This window comes from Pan troglodytes, chromosome 5 (assembly GCF_028858775.2).
Source record: "Pan troglodytes isolate AG18354 chromosome 5, NHGRI_mPanTro3-v2.0_pri, whole genome shotgun sequence".
NCBI lineage: Eukaryota > Metazoa > Chordata > Mammalia > Primates > Hominidae > Pan > Pan troglodytes.
The window spans coordinates 101,994,714-102,014,841 of record NC_072403.2 but is presented as its reverse complement, the minus strand read 5'-3'; the positions used below and the strand labels follow the sequence as shown (position 1 = coordinate 102,014,841).

Genomic DNA, 20,128 nt, shown 5'->3' with positions numbered 1-20,128 from the left:
TAACCTAATTGATATTTACAGGACATTCCAGCCAACAACAGAATATACATTTCAAGTGCTTATGTAGTATTTACCAAGGTGGGTCACATTCTGGGACCCAAAACAAGTCTCCATAAATTTAAAAGGATTAAAGTCATATGAAGTTTGTTCTGTGACCACAATGGAATTAAATCAGAGAGGATTAACAAAAAGATAACTAAAAACTCCCCCAAATATTTGGAAGCCAAAAAACACGTGTAAATCATTTGTGCATTAAGGAATAAATCAAAAGGGAAATTTTAAAGCATTAAGAATTGAGTAAAAATTAAACATTTCAAAATTTGCAAGATACTGCTAAAACAGAGTGAAATTTATAGCATTAAAGCCTGTGTTAGAAAAGACAAAAAAGATCTCAGATTAGTGGGCTCAACTACCACCTTAGGAAACTGGAAAAGAAAAAAAGACCCAATTAAACCCAAAGTAAGCAAAATAAAGGATATAACAATGAGAATAGAGATCAGCAAACTAGAAAATAGAATAATTTAAAAAAACTAACCAAAAACTAGTTATTTGAGAATGTCAGTAAAATGGTTAAGCCTCTAGCCAGACTGATCAGAAAGAGAAGACACAAATTTTCAGTGTCAGTAATATGAGAGGTGACATCAGTACAGATTCAACCCATATTAGAAGGAATATTTTTAAAAACTATATATGGGCTGGGTGTGGTGGCTCACGCCTGTAATCCCAGTGCTTTGTGGGGGCCAAAGCAGGAGGATCACTTGACACCAAGAGTTGAAGACCAGCCTGGGTATCATAGTAAGACTGCATCTCTTAAAAAAAAAAAAAAAAAAAAAAAAAAGCTGAACATGGTGGCACGGCCTGTAGTCCTAGTTACTCAGGAGCCAGAGACAGGAAGGTCACATGAGCCCCAGGAGTTTGAGGTTGCAGTTAGCTATGATCACACCACTGCACTTCAGCCAGGGCAACAAAGTGAGACAGTGTCTCTTTAAAAAATAAAAAAAATAAAAAGGCCAGGGGCGGTGGCTGACGCCTGTAATCCCAAGACTTTGGGAAGCCAAGGTGGGTGGATCACGAGGTCGAGAGATTGAGACCATCCTGGCCAACGTGGTGAAACCCGTCTCTACTAAAAATACAAAAATTAGCTGGGCATGGTAGCGCACACCTGTAGTCCCAGCTACTCGGGAGGCTGAGGCAGGAGAATCACTTGTGAATCCAGGAGGTGGAGTTCACAGTGAGCCAAGATTGCACCACTGCACTCCAACCTGGCAACAGAGCAAGAATCTGTCTCAAAAAAACAAAACAAAACAAAACAAAACAAAACAAAATATACATATATATATATACACACACACACACAATTTTATGCCAATAAATTTGACAATTTAAAAAAATGAATTTATAGTTAAAGACTATCCCAGCTCAGAAGTCTTCACAGGTACATTCTACCAAACATTTAAGGAAGAAATAAAACCAATTCTACAAAAAAAAAAAAAAAAAAAGCTTTTAGAAAATTAAAGAAGAAGAAATACTTCCCAGCTCATTTTATGAGATCATCATACCCTGATGCTAAAACCAGGCCAGAAAAACTATGTAAGAAAACTACAGACAAATCTCCGTATTGAACATAGATGAAAAATTATTAACAAAATGTTAGCAAATTGAATCCAACAATGTATAAGAAGGCAAACACAGGGCTGGGCGCAGTGGCTTACACCCGTAATCCCAACACTTTGAGACCAAGGTAGGAGGATTGCTTGAGGCCAGGAATTCAAGAGCAGCCTGGGCAACATAGCAAGGCCTCATCTCTACAAAAAAAAATAAGAAATAATTAACCAGGTATGGTGGTGCACACCTGTAGTCCTAGCTACTCAGGAGGCAGAGGCAGGAGATTGCTTGAGCCCAGGAATTCAAGGTTGCAGTGAGCCATGAGTGCCACTGAAGAAAAAGAAAGAAAGAAAAAGAGGCCGGGCACAGTGACTCACACCTATGATCCCGGCACTTTGGGAGGCCGAGGCGGGCGGATCACAAAGTCAGGAGATCGAGACCATCCTGGCTAACATGGTGAAACCCTGTCTCTACTAAAAATACAAAAAAATTAGCCTGGCATGGTGGCGGGCACCTGTAGTCCCAGCTACTTGGGAGGCTGAGGCAGGAGAATGGCGTGAACCCAGGAGGCAGAGCTTGCAGTGAGCCAAGATCGCGCCACTGCACTCCAGCCTGGGCGACAGAGTGAGACTCCGTCTCAAAAAAAAAAAAAAAAAAGAAAAAGAAAAAGAAAGGGAACACAAGGGGAGGGGAGGGGAGGGAAGGAAGGGGAGGAGAGAGGGAGAGAAAGAAATAAAACTTCCTCAGCTCAAAAGGAGCATCTATGAAGCATCTATAGCTAACGTCATACAAAATGGTGAATGGTTGAATACTTTCTTCCTAACATCAGGAAAGCAAGGATATTTAGTCTCATCACCTCTATTCAGCATTGAACTAGAGCTTCTAGACAATGCAGTAAGGTAAGAAAAAGACATTAAAATTATCCAAATTGGAAAAAAAGTAAGAGATCTTTATTCACAGACAACATAATCTTCTATGTAGAAAATACCGTGGAATCTACCAAGAAAAAACAGGCTATGAGAACTAATAAGCAAGGTTTCCAGATACAAGATCAAAATACAAAAATTATTTGTATGTATATACTAGCAGTGAAAAATTAGAAATTGAAATTAAAAGACTGCCATTTACAATGGCATCAAAAATATTCATACTTAGGTATAAATCTGACAAAAGAGATATAAAAGACCTATATACTACCATAAAACGCTGCTGAGGGCCCAGTGTGGTGGTTCACACCTGTAATCCCAGCACTTTGGGTGGCCGAGGAGAGACCAGGAGTTCGAGACCAGTCTGGCCAACCTGGCGAAACCCGTCTCTACTAAAAATACAAAAATTGACCAAGCACGGTGGCGCATGCCTCTTTAATTCCAGCTACTCCGGAGGCTGAGGCAGGAGAATCACTTGAACCCAGGAGGTGGAGGTTGCAGTGAGCCAAGATCGCACCACTGCACTCCATCTGGGTGACAGAGTGAGACTGTCTCCAAAAAAAATTTTCAATTAAAATATTGCTGAGAAAAAAAATTTTTTTTTTTTTTTTTGAGATGGAGTCTTGCTCTGTCGCCCAGGCTAGAGTGCAGTGGCGCAATCTCAGCTCACTGCAACCTCTTCCTGCTGGGTTCACACAATCTCCTGCCTCAGCCTCCCAAGTAGCTGGGATTACAGGCACACGCTACCATGCCTGGCTAATTTTTGTATTTTTAGTAGAGATGGGGTTTCAGCATGTTGGCCAGGCTGGTCTCACACTCCTTACCTCAAGTTATCCACCTGCCTCAGCTTCCCAAAGTCTTGTGATTACAGGCGTAAGCCACCATGCCCGGCTGCTGAGAAAAATTCAAGATGATCTAAATAAAGAGACTGTGTTCATGGGTCAGAAGATTCATTATTGTTAAGATGGCAGTTCTTCCTAAATTCATCAGTAGATTCAGTATAATCTCAGTGAAAATTCCAGCAGTCTATTTTGTAGAAATTGGCAAGCTGATTATAAAATGTATATGGAAATGCAAAGGATCAAACTAACTTTGAAAAAGAGCAAATCAAGACACTATGATAGTAACATAGAAGTAGATATAGAGGCTGGGTACAGTGGCTCACATCTGTAATCCCAGCACTTTAGGAGGCCGAGGTAGGAGGATCACTTGACGCCAGGAGTTTGAGACTAGCCTGGGCAATATGGCGAGACCTCATCACTCATACACACACACACACACACACACACACACACACACACACATATATATATATTTTTTTGAGACAAGTCTTGCTGTGTCACCCAGGCTGGAGTGCAGTGGTGTGATCTCGGCCCACTGCAACCTCCGCCTTCTGGGTTCAAGCGATTCTCCTGTCTCCGCCTCCCAAGTAGCTGGGATTACAGGCACGTACCACCACACCCAGCTAATTTTTGTATTTTTAGTAAAGACGCAGTTTCGCTGTGTTGGCCAGGCTGGTCTCGAACTCCTGACCTCGTAACCTGCCTGCCTCAGCCTCCCAAAGTGCTGGGATTACAGGCATACAAAAAATATTTTTAAATTAGCCAGATACGGTGATGCACACCTGTAGTGCCAGCTACTGCTGTGAGCTATGGCCATGCCACTGCACTCCAAAGTGATACCCTGTCTCCAAAAAAAAACAAAACAAAAGTAGACAAACATAAAAATAGCAAAAGACAGAGTCCATAAATAGATTCATACATGTAAAAACAACTGATTTTCAGTAAAAGTACAAATAAGCAAGGTTTGTCTCCAAAAAAAACAAAACAAAAGTAGACAAACATAAAAATAGTAAAAGACAGAGTCCATAAATAGATTCATACATGTAAAAACAACTGATTTTCCGTAAAAGTACAAAGGTAATTCGGGAGAGAAAAGAGTCTTTTTAACAATGCTGCGGGAATGATTGGATATTCCTATGTAAAAGGAAAAAGAGAACCTCAATCCATACCTGTTACCTACACAAAAATTAACTCAAAGTGGGCCATAGACCTAAATGTAAGGGCTAAAAAAATAACACTTCTAGCAGAAAACATAAGAGAAAATCTTTATGACCTTGGTTTAGTTTTTTAGATGTGACACCAAGATGGTTTTTTGGCTTCATCAAATAAAGACTTTCTGTTCCTTGAAAGACACTTTTAAGAGAATCAAAAGACAAGCTACAGACTGGGAAAAAATTTTTACAAGTCATGTATCTGATAAAGGACTTTTATTCAGAATATATGAAGAACTCTTAAAACTGAAAAATAAGAAAACAACCCAATTAAAAATGGGCAAAGAATCTAAATAGACATTTTTTCAAAGAAAATATACAGAGGTCAAATAAACACATGAAAGATTCTCAACAACTTCAGGCATTAGAGAAAGCAAATTAAACCCAAAAAGAAATATAATAGACCTATTACAATGTCCAAAACTAGAAAGACTGACCATACCAAATGTTGGCAAGGATGTGAAGGAACTGGAACTCATAAACTGCTGGTGGAAATGTAAAATGTTACAGCCACTTTGGAAAACAGTGGCAGACTCTTTAAAAGTTATGCTTACACATACCATATGATACATTCTACTCACAGGTATTTACCCAAGAGAAGTGAAAGCATATGTCCATCCAAAGAATTGTATGTGAATGTTCACAGCAGCTTTATTTGTAAATAAATACTGGAAACAACCCAAATATCCACTAATAGATGAATGGATAAAAAAAAAGTTACGCTATATTTATACAATAGGATGCTAAGTAATAAAGGAACAAACTTGATATGTGCAGCAACATGAATGAATGGTGAAATAATTATGCTGAATAAAAGAAGCCAGATATAAAAGAATATGTAGTTTATGATTCCATTTATATGAAACTCTAGAAAATGCAAGCTAATATAGAATGTCAGAAAGCTGATCAGTCGTTGCAGCGGTGGGGTACAGAGGGGTACAAGGGAAAAATTATTACAAGGGCCTTAAGGAGACTTTTGGTGATGATGGATTTGTTTACTATCTTTATTGTGATGATGGTTTCACAGTTACGTACACAATCAAAACATCAAATTGCTCACTATAAATATGTGCAGTTTATTGTATGTTAAAGCTGTTTTAAAAAAATAAGAAAGCAAAAAAGAAAGTAGGACTCGCTACTGGAATTCTTACTACTCTAGCAAACATTACAGAAAAACTATGTAACTATATAAATTAATTACAGATACTGTATTTTAAAATACCTCAGTGGGGCCAGGCACAGTGGCTCACGCCTGTAATCCCAGCACTTTGGGAGGCCGAGGCGGGTGGATCACCTGAGGTCAGGAGTTCAAAACCAGCCTGGCCAAGATGGCGAAATCCCATCTGTACTAAAAATACAAAAATTAGTTAGGCACGGTGGCACATGCCTGTAATTCCAGCTACTCGGGAAGCTGAGGCAGGAGAATCACTTGAACCCAGGAGGTGGAGGTTGCAGTGAGCTGAGAATCGCACCATTGCACTTCAGCCTGGGCGACAAGAACAAAACTCCCTCTCAAAAAAAAAAAGAAAAGAAAAAGAAATACTTCAATGGATATTTTTTAAAGCAAAGAACCTTTTGTAAAAGTAATCTTGACTGTTGAATGCATCTTTTTTCATGACTGCTATTGTGATATATTGTGTTTCCTTAAAGGGGATGTACATCAGTTCAGCTGGGATAACGACAGCACGATTCCACATCTTTCTAAGAGCTGAGCAACTATAGCATTACGGCAATTGTGCTTTGCCTTGAAGTGGCAGAGGGCAGATGCAATAGCTGACTCTACTGAGTCTTCAGTGTGCAGACAGTTTGGTTCACTTGTTAAATATGTATTGTGATTTGATGTTTACTCTACTTGGCATCTCAGCCAAATTTCACCTTAGGAACTTACATATACTTCATCAAGACAACATTACAAATACTTCAAAATGATTCATTTCCTCTTCACACAAATCTAAGTTAGTCCTTGCATAGAGGCTATTTACATGTGAAATTTCTTTTTCAGCCTACTAACAAAATCAGAACCACCAAGTTTTAAAATACCAATGTGTTTTAAATGTTTTAAATGTTCTATTAAAAGATCTGGCTTTGTTACCATGGGGTAAAAGAATGCGGTAAGTAGGAAGCATAAAAGTCAGCTGTGGAACTTGACTTTACAGATATGTTTCCTGAGCTCATTGTACAGAGTAAGCACAAATATGCTGATTGGTAATTCCCCTCCTTCCTGCCATGCTCATGGCAGTGGGACACAGGAACCATGATGTTCTTTCTCACCTCCTCTCTCTGATCCTACAGCTGTGGTGACTCAGCCTTTCTTTCTTTCTTTCTTTGTTTCTTTCTTTCTTTCAGGGTGTGAACGGCATGTCTGTGGATGAGAAGCCTGACTCCCCCATGTATGTGTATGAGTCCACAGTCCACTGCACCAACATCCTCCTGGGCCTCAATGACCAGCGGAAAAAGGATATTCTCTGTGACGTGACTTTGATCGTGGAGAGGAAGGAGTTCCGGGCCCACCGGGCTGTGCTGGCCGCATGCAGTGAATACTTTTGGCAGGCGCTGGTTGGACAGACAAAAAATGATTTGGTGGTCAGCTTGCCTGAGGAGGTACAGTAATTTGGTTTGTGTGATTGTTAATGAATGTTTATTGACTTACAGAAAACTGGCTGACTAGGAGCTAGAAGATGTACTAGGTGCCACGTCCCCACTCAGGAGTTGATGTCCAAGTCACATGTTAGGTCTGTGGCATAGTCAGTTTCTATTTGATACACTTAAAGTCTCAGAGGCACAGAATGTGAATATCTTTCTTGAAGGGAACTGAACCTCACCTGTGGCTCAGTCACTTGTAGTTTCTAGTTCACTTACCCTTCAGGTTTTGAGTGGTTCAGCCTAAGTTTGGCACAGTCCTAGATGTGGGATCTGAATCATTGCTATGATTTCTGTCTTTCAGATGGTGTAAGGATCACTAGATTTCCCTTGAGAGTAAAAGATCGAAAGCATTCACAGCACCTTCTTTGCTTGGGGGAAAAATAAAAGCAACTAGTAATTTTCACCATTAATTCAGTAAGATTCTAAGAAGTGTAAACTTGCTTTTCTCACCATTGTTGAAAACAGCCCACTCAGGTTTCTTAATTACATCAGTGAATACGGTTATTTTGGCACTTTGGGAACACTAGTAGCTGGACCTGGTCTGTCCAGAGATGACATTTAATTGGATGGTTTAAGTTGTAGGAACCCAAAAGATGGGCTTCACAATGGCAAACCATTAAATGGTCACCCTTTGAACCATATATACACTACCTCTTGGTTCATCATCCTGACTTCCGTCATTCCTATGGGACTAAGGATAATACTTTGTGTTCAGGCAGAATCATTCCCTGTGTACCACCAGCGCGGTGTGCAGCTCTTGGGCCACCACCAACAGTTACACCAGCTGTGTACTTTGTAACTCCCAGGAGTACAACTCACATCCATAGTTTTTGCAAATAGATTCCCTAGAGTTGTGTGGTGTTTGACTAAGCAGCTCTTCACAGCGATCTTAGGAGAAACCAAAGACCCCATCACCCAGATATGATGCTGATAGTTACAACCAGTATTAAATCACAGAAGTCACAAACCAGATGCCTTCAGGGGCCTGGCAAATAATATAAATGAGTGAAGTAGGTTGTATATAGGACAGTAGGAAGTGATGGGGCAAGCACCTGCTCCACCAAAAGATGTCTAAATTCAACAAAAAACAAGAAGCCAGGTGCAGTAGAGTGCACCTGTAGCCCCAGCTACTCAGGAGGCTGACACAGGAGGATCCCTTGAGCCCAGCAGTTCGAGACAAGCCTGGGCAACGTAGCAAGACCCCATCTTTAAAAAAATAATACCTTGGGAGGCCGAGGCGGGCAGATTATGAGGTCAGGAGTTTGAGGCCAGCCTGCCCAACATGGTGAAACCCCATCTCTACCAAAAATACAAAATATTAGCCAGGCGTGGTGGTGCGTGCCTATAATCCCAGCTACTCGGGAGGTTGAGGCAGGAGAATGGCTTGAACCTGGGAGGCGGAGGTTGCAGTGAGCTGAGATCACACCATTGCACTCCAGCCTGGGTGACAGGGCGAGACCCTGTCTCAAAAATAATAATAATAATAATTAAAATTTTAAAACACTATTTGTGTTTGTCTATTTGATAGACAAACAAGATATGGGTAGTGGAGATTTCTTCAAATCCCAGACCCTTGTTAAGCAACATCTGCTATTACCCCTGCTGAGCAGGAAGGCAGCCAGCTGATAAAAATGAGGACTGGGGCCAGGTGCAGCAGCTCACACCTGTCATCCTGGTACTTCAGGAGGCCAAAGCGGGAAGACCACTTGAGTTCAGGAGTTCAAGACTGTCTTGGGCAACATAGGGAGACCCCCATCTCTACAAAAGATTTAAAAATTAGCTAGAGGTGGTGGCACACACCTGTGGTCTCAGCTACTCAGGAGGCTGAGGAGGGAGGATCACTTGAGCCCAGGAGATCGAGGCGGCAAGTGAGCCGTGATCACACCAGTGCACTCCAGCCTGGGTGACAGAGTGAGAACGTGTCTCAAAAAAATAAATAAATAAATAAATAAATAAGGACTGCATAAGCACTAGCGTTTTCACATTCGTATCCTTGTTACATACTCAAAATAGAACGCTCCATTACCACTCCACATACCACTAGCAAGTAGGTAGCTAGAGAGATCCCAACACTAGAAGCAAAAGGACAGATCAGCTAAATGACATATTGGGGCTGGGATAAGGAGTGGGGACTGGGTACCAAGTAACGGGAAGGCCGAGGAATGGCAGCTGCACTGTAGCCAGGGGATCCTGAGCTGGCCTTTCCTTAACTGCGCTGTTGGGGACATACTTAACTAGCTGTCCTGCCATGAGGACTAGGTGAGATGATAAATACAAAAATTCTCAGCACAGCCCTTATCCTCTAGTAGGCATTTGACAAACATAAGTCTCTTTTTAAAAGTGGAGTCTTGCTCTGTTGCCCAGGTTGGACTGGAACTCTTGAGCTCAAGGGATCCTCCTGCCTTGAATTATTTACCAAAAATACAATACCAAGGCAGTAAAGTGTAAAGGAAACTGGGATACAAATGTATATGACATAACCTTAAAGCTTCTTTTTAGATCAAATCCCTGATAATTGCTTATTTCCATGGCATTGGAAAAGGCATTTTAAATAAGAGGCACACTGTATAGACATCGCACAAAAATCTATTTGGCCTTTTAAGTGAGAATTTGCTGTGTGTTCTCATTTAAGTGAGAATTTGCTGTGTGTTGATTTTCTTTCTTCCTCCCCCTGTAAAATGATTATCATCCCTGCATCATCTACATCCTCGAAACCATTGAAACATTCTGGTTGCTCACGTATCTGAAATCTTCAGGTAGAACTAGATCCTTTTTTTCTTATGAAACGCAAATTCATACTCTCAGTAATCCAGCTCTAAGTATCTTGTTGATGGAACATGCAAGCCAGCCCCAGTGGCATTTTCTTTTGAGGCTCTGTCATTGTTTCTGAGGCCTCCTTTGAAGAGCCCTCCCCCTCTGCTCAGGGCACCTGCCTGTGGACCCACGTGCCGGGCATTGTTTTCCTGACTTGCTGTGTGCACACTGAAATGTCCCTGCAGGCTCAATGGTAATTGTCACACTTAGCTCAGTGAGTGATTTCATAAAATTTGAATTAAGTGGTAAATAAGCAGACATTCTAAATACTACCTTAGAAAGTCGCTTTCTGGAACTAATCGGCATTTGGTTCATAGGATATAAGAAAAACCATTAGATTAGCTCCTTGGAAATCTTTAAACCTCATCATAATCCTATCGCCGAATTTGAATCAACTTCTGGCCCTGCCCTCCTCTTAGTCACATTTGACCCATCTACACTCCCTTGGCAGCCAACCGCTGTGCTCCTCAAGGGGGCCAGCACAGCCAGGCCTGAGAGTTCCTCCTAGGAGCCTGAAACTTCCGAACACAAACTGCCACTCCTCCCCGCAACTCCCCATCCACTTTAGGCCAAACCCAGATCTGCCGTCCAGAGACTGTCCAGTTGTGCAATTCCACCCCCAAATCCCAATTCCTGATGAGCCACGCCATTACCAGCACATTAGAGCCACTCACAGAGCCCAACATAGCCTCTAAACTGAAAGACAGACAAAAATAGAGGGAGGCCTCCTTCTAGAAATCAAGGAATAATTGAATTATCTTGCGTTTTTAAAAAAAAACAAATGACAATCCCTAGGATTTCTAGGACTTGAGTGTTTGTTCCCCACTGAAAAACACACCCAGGTAATTGTGTCAGCAAATAGTAGGAGATAAGCCACTGTACTTAAGTACTTTCATTACATAATAAAGCAGATCATTCAATTTTATAATGAGTAAGTATATGTTTTGCTAAGAGATGAAGAGAAAGTAGTTGATGTGCTAAGCATTGCAGGGCCGTTCTTCCACTGCTCATTAGTATGACACCTCCTTAGCTATAGTCATGGAGGCCATTTCGGGCTGGATGCCAACCATGACGGAAGTAGCATCACAACTATGAAGTTCAGTCTTATGGCGTGTCAAGTTCAGAGGACAGGGAGGGGATGTGCTTCCTTAGAAGATGCTCAGCCCACAGTGGGTTTGCACATCAACACTATTCTTACGTGGCTGCTTGGCTCCCTGACAGAATGCTAGGGGAAAAGTGGCTGCTAAAAGGTTACTGCCAAGGTCTCACCACCTTTCTCTGGCTTGCTTCCTGTGTCCTTGTACCCTCTAGAGAAGGGGACAGGTTCATGCAGGGAACAGCTACAGGCTGGGGGTGAGTATGGCCCCTGCAGGTAGACCTTATGTTTTCCTCGGTATAAATAGATTTCAGGTTTGTGCTCGCTTGTGCTCACTATCTTTTGCTTTCTTTCTCTCTCTCACTCAACATTTTGGGGCAAATCTCACTTTTCAGTGCTATACAGGAAAGAAAGCTGACCCAGAAGGATTCTAAAGAAAAGGCATTTGTTGTTAAGTCTTAACCACAGGCTGCAATAAAGAACATTCCTGCAGCAGTACTGCCAAGCACAGATGCCAACAAGGAAATTATGGAATCTTCTTGTCTGGAAGTTTTTAGAGGATATGAAAGCTGTTAATGTCTCTGGGATGGTTTAGGTTCAGTCTTAAGGAAGCAATAAGACAGTCATGATTATCTTTGGGCAACCCTTTCAGTATGTAATAGTACAGAAAGTAGTTAACGCCACAGCACAGGGTGACAACAGCATTCTGAGCCTGAGGGTGAGGGCAAGGGAAGGTGGAGTTTTGGTGGGAAACAGGGGTGAAGTCTTCGGGAAGTGGCATGACCAGGATGAGAAGGGCAAAACACTCACTTAGCCCAGAGCACGAGCCTGCCCTTTGGCCTCACCCCATTCACCTAAACAAAACTCTGAAGAAGACACCACCACTCTTTACCTGAAAAAGAGTAATGGGCAGATTTTTTTAAACTAGGATCATCAGCCTTGAGGGGCTGGGAAAACCACACTCTGGGCCTTGGTATCACTGCATGTGAGGTCTTCAGCAAACCAGTCTTCCTCTCTGGGCTTCTGTTTCCTCACTCATTTATTTATTCATTCAACAAATATTTGTCAAGACCCTGCTATGTAACCAGGAGACATCATTCTAGGTGCTGGGCGAACCTAGCTCACATTCCAGTGGGGAGGAGGAGGAAAAAGAGGAAATTAATCAGTGTTAAATATGCTTTGTTAGATGCCATTGAGGAAAATAAAACAGAGAAGGGAGTTAGGGTACAAGTATTACAATTTTAAGAAGAGTGGTCAAGAAAAGCCTGTTCAAGGGGGTGACTTTTGAAGAGAGACCTGGAGCAGGTGAGGGAGCTGGCTGTGCTGATGTCTAGGGAAAGGGTGAGCCAGACAGGAGGAATCGCAAGGAGGCTGTGGTGGGCAGGGCGTGTTTGCCACCCAGGAGCAGAGTGAGCCAAGGCAGGGTGGGGAGAGGTGAGTCAGAGAGGTGATGGTCCAGACTGTGCACCTCACTGAGCGATTGGCCTTTTTTTGGAACGAGCTGGCCACTGGAGAGTTTCACAGGTCATTTTGAGTGCCACATGAAAATAAATTGAAAGAGGGCCAGGGCAGAAGCAGGGAAAAGACACAAGAGGCTAAGACAGCAACCCAGGTGTGACCTGATGGCCTACACCAGGATGATAGCAGTGACATGGTGGTTGGTGTCAGATTCTGGTGATATTTTGAAGGTAGAGCTCATGGGAATTTCTTATATGTTGGATACAAGGTGGGAGAGAAAGAGAGGAGTCACAGATAACATCCAGGCTTAGGGCCTCAGCTATTGGAAGAATGGAGTTGGCATTAACTGAGATGGGTGAAGTGAAGACTGAGAGGAGTAGGATTGGGGACTCGGGTAGAATTGGGAGTTTTGTTTATTTGTTTGTTTAATTTTTGAGACAGAGTCTCACTGTGTTGCTCAGGCTGGAGTCCAGTGACACAATCTCAGCTCACTGCCACCTCCACCTCCCAGGTTCAAGCAATTCTCCTGCCTCAACCTCCCAAGTAGCTGGGATTACAGGTGTGCACCACCACGCCTGGATAATTTTTGTATTTTCAGTAGAGACGGGATTTTGCCATGCTGGCCAGGCTGGTCTCGAACTCCTGACCTCAAGTGATCCACTTGCTTCGGCCTCCCAAAGTGCTGGGATTAAGGCGTGAGCCACCACGCCCGGCCTTCTATTTTGTATATATTAAGTTTGAGATGCCTGTTGACATCTAAGTAAAGATGTCTAGTATGCAGTTGGACTTACATGGCCAGAACTCATGGGAGAAGTCTATCCTAGAGATAAAAATTGTAATACCAGAATATTGGGAATACTGAAAGCAACAGGACTACATACGATCACCAAGGAAGTGAGTGGAGATAGAAAGGAAAAGAAGTCCCAGGATTGAGCCTTGGAGCTTTCTCGAATTAACAGGTCAGGGAGATGAAGAGGAGCCGGCAAGGTAGACCAAGAAGGAGCAAGCCTGATGTGGGAGGAAAAGCAACAAAGCATAGTGCATGGTAAGCCAGGTGAAGAAAGCATTTCGAGGAGGAGAGAGTCATCAACTAGGTCAAATGATGCTGACTGTCAGCTAAGATGAAGGCCAAAAACTGACCATCTGGCAATTTGGAGGCCATTTGTGATTTTGTTGAGCACTTTTGGGGGAGCAGTAGAAACAAAAACCAATTTGATTGTGTTCTAGAGAGAATAAGGCTTTTTGAGTGAAAGGGAACAGAGAAGTAGATCAGTAGCTGGAGGGAAACGGTGTCAAAAGAGGTTTCATTTGGTTTTTCATTTTAAGTAGGAAGAAATCCCAACATGTTTGTACTCTGTGGTGAAGATTACCATTGCTCACCCACACCCAGTTTTCCTCTTTCCTAGACACACAGGAAGACTAAATTTGTAATCAGGTAGGCCATATGACTAGATCTAGCTGATGAAATGTGAGGTGAGGACTCTGCTCCAAGGCAGTCAAAAGTAGGTATAAGCTCTTTATGCTTTGTCCCATCCATTTAGCTGGTGTCAAAGGACTCTAGAGTGATGAAGCTGTAGCCTAGGTCCCTGAGTCACTGTTGGAAGAGAGCCAGCAAAAGCCATCTGACTCAAATCAGACTCTGACATGATGAGAAATAAACTTTTAAGTTAATTAAGCACTTAAGATTTGGTGTTTCTGGATGTGAAGGCAATCTGGCTGCAACATCTGTCACCCCAACATCGCCAGGTTGATTGGGCTGATCTGGCTGGCTCGGTGGGTGTCGTTTCCCTCCCTCACTGCTCCACGTGTGTCCCTTCTGAAGCTGCAGGCTTGGTTGAAGAGGACGACCTTCCCTGATAGAGGAGGACCGTTCTTCATTCACAAGTATATACATAGCTGTGCTGCCTGCTAGAAGCTCCAAACAATCTCTCAAGATGTGGTGTTTTATTTGTTAGCACAGCAAAGCCTAACCTGTCCTAATACCTGGGCTGAAGGGAAAGTTCCAAAAGAGAGAGAAAACTTGATGATACAGGAGACAGAAGTTCAGTTGCCTTCAGTATGCAACAGAGGATGGGATCTACTAACCAAATGGCCAGACTCAGTAAGTCACATCCTAATCTGAAAATGATGGATTGGGGCTGGATGATCTCTGAGATCCTAGCCTGTGTCACACAGGTTTACAGTCCTTGAACTTGGCTAGCTTCCTGTTGGAGGAAGAGAGAAAAAATCCTGTTGGTCAGGAAGAGTGGAGGGATGTTTGGATTGAGAGGTAGGGAAAAGCCATAAAGATGGGGGGCAAACTGGCCAGGAAGGGAGAGAACCACAGGACTCCAGAAGAGGCACAAGCTCAGTTCTCCCACTTTTATGACTTTTCCCTGACTTTTCAGAAAGGGCCTTCCTTACAGGCATTCACAGGAGATGACAGCTAAAGAGCGGAAAGAGACTTCTGGGCTATCTGATCACCTAGAACATAGGCGGATCATGGCTCTTTAACCATGTCAGAAGGTGTTAAGATTTTGAGAAAATTAGTTCACATTTAATGACCTCAATTTCAATATGAGTGTACAAGGAGTAACAATGCTAGTTACCAGTTTGACTTGCAGGGCCACTGTTCAGATAAATGAAATGTGATGTGTTAAACTTCTTGGAAGGATGGTGCTATAGAAACAGTAGGTGTTATTATTCCCCTAAAAGGAAAGAACAGTCTTCTCTGATGAAATGGCTGTTACCTCAGAATCCTCATTAAAAGCTGTGGTGCAATTTTCCAAGTTGCGTTAGTAAGACTTGGCAGCAGATGAAAAAAAAGCAAATAAATAAGAAGTCAAAATATTTCAGGTAACTACTTGCTGGCAAATGAGAAGTTTTCAAGTCCTAGAATCATACTGATAATTTTGAAATGCCTAAAGGCAGAACTTATTTATAGTAACGCAGAGGTGACTGCTAGCCCTGAAATGTGGTCCTCAGTCTCGGATGGAGTTGCGGTAAGGCAGCGCCACAGAAAGGGGAGCTAATACTATTGTGACTCCAGCCCTGGAGGCTGTGGCGCTGATACAGAGGGAGGGAAATCTAGTGTGAAAATAGCCACAGCAATAGCTAATTTTAAAACTGAGACACATAAGCTGTTTCCAAACCTCTTACATTTTTTAAATCCTGAGGCCAGTAAGCCTATTTAAAGAAACTTATGCAGAAATGTGTTCCTCTTTTGGCATAGTAGTAGGAGTTGAGTAGACAAAAACCTAAGACATATCTAAAAATCATTTTAAGTGACCTGATTTCAAAGCCGTTTTTAAGATTTCTTTTCACTATGTCTATTTATCCCTATCTGATGTAGGATGACCACAATAATCAACATTTTGAAATAGATTTATGACAAGGCCTCTGAAAGTAAACTTGTTTGCATCAATTTTTTTAAAATAGTTACCAGCGTATCTATTCATTTTTAAACTCCTCTGTATATGAACAAAATATCCTTTATGTTTCTTTCTTTCTCCCATTATGGAGTCTCTTAGCTATTTCAATTAAAATTAATAATAGCTTTAAAGACAAAGTTCAGAGCTATAAAGTTCCTCACTTGATCAGTCATCATAACTATTATTTTGTCGTAGTTAATCATAGAACCCGGGCCTTTACCAAGGTACTTAATTAAACTTTTTAATTTATGATAAGAATTTAAATAGCACTTGTGAGAGTTTTTCAAAATTATTTCTACTTCCCATCCAGATTACACCCTACACCCTTGGAAAAAAAAAAAAAAAGGTGTGACAAAGAGACATCATGGCTGTCAGCCAAGGGTATTGTAGGTCACGCCAGCACGAACTGGCAGCAAGCCATTGTCCAATTAGCATGGCTTCATCCTTGCAGAGTAATCACTCTTTGAGTAGATGGTTGAGTCACTCACGATGCAGTGGTGCTTCACTTGAGCCAGTCCTTCTTAGAATAGGTTTCCTGTTCACTGTTAATACCTGTCCTCATTTGTCAATACAAGTGCAGGATCATTTAGGCTGAAAGCTGAATAGAAGGCAAACATTGATTATGTATCTCATTTCTCTTGCTTCCTGAAAACTGAGATTGCAGTTAAACAGTGAAAGCACGGTGTGTTTTTTAAGTGAGTTACAAGAAAACACAGTTTCCACACCAAAATACTCAGAGTTAGAATCCAAGAGTCAGTTTTTGTTCTGTCTTTTCTTTGGCAGCTTTAACATTTGGCACAAATCTGAGGATATCAATAAAGTTACCTAATAATCTTAATGGATTCGCATTCCATTCAAAAATTTGGAATGTCACCAAACATCTTCAGGTTTCAACTCCATTGTTGGGGTGTTCATGACATTTCTGGTGGGTGTGCAGTTATAAAAGCAGACAGCTTTTGAAAGAGGCCCTTCTTATGGTGAGAACACCTGGAATCTTGGTTGGATAAGCTGTAAGCCAGGAAATTGATTCAGGAATTTTTTAATAAAATGGATCATACCCAGGCATTGGAGTGATGCATGGTGGTCAGTTAAAAAAAAAGGGGAAAAAAGAAAGAAAGCTGTTCTTAAAAGCACAAAGAAAATAGAATAAAATTGTGGGCACTAATCAGTTAAAACCTTTATTTTCTTGTTTGTTTGGGTTCTGAACCAAATTGCAGGCTAGAAAAGAATTGGCTTGTTTTGCTTTGAGGAGTGGAGAAGCAATTAAATAATAGCACTTTTGGTTTCCTGGGATCTCGGAAATGTTCTTTTTTGCCATTAACTTGGTACACATAGTAAAATTCATCACTTTGCCATAGACTCCTAAAATATGTTGACAGTCTCTGTAACTGACATTGGCACCACCTCCAAGCCAGCTAGTAATGCGGTGAGCTTTGCTGAGATGGACTTTCGTGTGCAGCCTGGCGAAGGCTGTTTGTGAAAAAGTTAATGCATTCCACACCCTGGGTGGGATGGAGCCAGGCCTCCAACGTGAGCACATTTTTGACTGACTGGCAGCAAAGAGAAATACTGGCAGCTGTTCCCAGGCAAGGCCAAAAGTTGGCCAAGGGAGGAAAAAAAAAATGCTGGGATTTAGCCAAGGAAAGATTCCTGGGCTTAGAAGAAAACCAAAGGAAGGATACAGAAGGTCACAATTACAGGCCTCCAGCTTGTTGAAGAAACACCTATTTCATTTTATCTTCTGTTTTATAAAGGACAGTTATTAAATGTCATTGTTACTCATTTTTTCCTGATTATTTTTAAGCCATCATTTTCTATTGATTTCTTTAATTTTTGTATTCTTTATATGCAAAACCAAATGACAGCTTATTCTTCCCAAAAGTGTTACATAGATGACATCATTCCTGGAGGTGGCATTAACAACCAGAACTGGGTAGGGCAGGGCAGTCTATGAGCAGTGGCCACACCCTTGGGTTTATCAAGCCAGGTTGAGTGGCACCAGTCAAATGGAAGGTTTATGTGGGTCACTTTGAAGATCTGTCCAGAGAAACCCTTCTGATGCCTCCCTGCTTATCTGTTGTTCTTGTTTTGTATGATAGTTAAGAAAAGAGAAGTGTAAGGAAAACAGGAAGTTACTAAAAAGGCCAGGAGAATGGCTGTTAACAGACAGGACCCTCAAGCGTCTTGCTCTATAAAGATGAACACTCTACTACCATGAGAGGCGTTCTGATGTGTGCACTGTTTGTTTCCCACTGAATGCCTTAGTCTATGTGGGAGTATTCTTTGTGTTTCTTATATCTGCCAAGTGGATCTGTAGTAGCCCAGGAATTGAATTGTACCCTACAAATAGGAAGGTGGAAAGATTAAAAATGTGGAACACCCAGATTCAGGGTAAGAACTTCATAGTTTGGGAAATCAGGGAAGATAACTGAAGATACTAAGGGAAGATAATTGAAGCACAGTTTTCGTAACTGGAGATTTTTTTGGATGAGTTAAATGCATTCAATTTACGAGGTGTTCATGTAGAGAAGTGCAGTAACCTTTCAAAGTTCTGTTTAACAAAGTCTTTCCATTCCTCCTATTTAAGGCTGCTTTAGTAGATGTTGACCAGATGTCTCATTCACTGACAAGAAGTAGCAGCATCCCAACTATACAGGAGGGATTTCAGCTATATTAAAGGAGGATTTTATGACAGTATAAGATGCTAGACATGGGAGAGAGGCACCAAAAAATACAGAATTACGTTCAGAGGAGCATGCATGTGTGTGTGTGCCCATGTGCATGTGTTTAAACCAGATGCTTAATAAGACAAAATCCTTAAGTACAACACTTCATAGAAGCAGAGGAATGGACCACAAGACCCCAGAGGTCATTTCTTTGGGGGATTAACTTAGAAATGTAAAGCAAGATTACCTCCTTCAAAGAACCCACAATACAGTCGAAGAATCAAAAGAAAAACATAGAAATCAAAGGTGAGTGATTCAAGAGTATTCGTTGTAGATGGCAGGTTGTACTGGCAGTTGTTTGTGCTGCAGAGGTTCAGGTGGAGGGAAGGACAGGATTTTTCTTCCATCTCTTTCATGAAGTTTATCTCATCTAAAATCAACACCCACAGGATGGACAGGACTTCACTAGGGAGCAAGTGGGGAGAGACCCTTCAGGAGAGGACACTGGTGTGGCAAAGACCCAAAAAGAGGCACTCGCAGGACTTTGAGGAGGCAGCTTTTATCAGCACAAATGAGAGATTTGGGGAAATAAGTCAAAATATGGTCTCACTACATGGGGCCTTACTATGGAAGAATAAAATTTAGACAAAAGAATTTAGACTTGACCAGGTAATGCAATAGGAATTCATGAAACATTGTGAACCAAGAAGTGACATAATAAAAAACACTTTAAGGAATATCTGTCTAGCAATGGAACGCATGTTGGATGGCAACAACAACCCACCACAGACAGAGAGCACAGTCAGGAGACACACCCTGAGCCTAGCGTAGGTGAGGAAGGTCTACACCTGGGTGAAGAACTGGGAGAATGAGGGGGCCTTTCAGAGATACCAAGAAATTGGGTAGGGAGCACATGGGTGGTGAAAGAGGCCATCAAGATGGCCTTGATACGTATCCGTAGTGCTTTACATGTGCCTAAGGCACTGAGATCACAGAGCCAAAGGTATAGACAGATAGGAGGAACACCAGCATAGGCAATGACTGGAAACACTAGAAATCGCTGACCCCTTTGAGAAACAGGAAAATAAAGGGGCAGGGGCTGAGATTGAGCTCCAACATTTAGGCTCCATGGCTGGTTCCTCCACTAAGAACAAGGTTTACTCCGAATTGCTGGTGTTAAATTTATCTTCATTTATTTGGAACATATTTAAGCCCCAACAATTTATCAGACTGAGGAATACATATAGAGTTGCTCCCTAAATTACCTTTTAAGGGGTATGCCTCCCAAGTGATATCGCGAGCATCAACTCTTACTTAGCATAGCTGAGTGCAAGATCCTGCAAGGGGATGCTAAATTTCTAAAGGACAAAGCACTTGTTCTCAAAGCTATTTGTAATCTAGTGCCACGTATTTTTTTAAATGCCATGAACAAATTCAGGTACAGGTGATCACTCAGG

At 41.8% G+C, this 20,128-nt stretch overlaps 1 protein-coding gene across 8 annotated transcripts in view; it reads left to right on the top strand.

The window, feature by feature from the left end:
• Window positions 1–20,128, top strand: part of BACH2 (BTB domain and CNC homolog 2) — a 364,684-nt gene that overhangs the window by 280,719 nt on the left and 63,837 nt on the right. For all 8 annotated transcript variants that reach the window (XM_016956004.4, XM_016956002.4, XM_016956003.4 and 5 more), the window contains one exon: window positions 6,931–7,185. In XM_016956004.4, coding sequence (XP_016811493.1) covers window positions 6,943–7,185 — 243 coding nt within the window. In that variant the 5' untranslated portion in view covers window positions 6,931–6,942. The remainder of the gene's footprint in view (window positions 1–6,930; window positions 7,186–20,128) is intronic.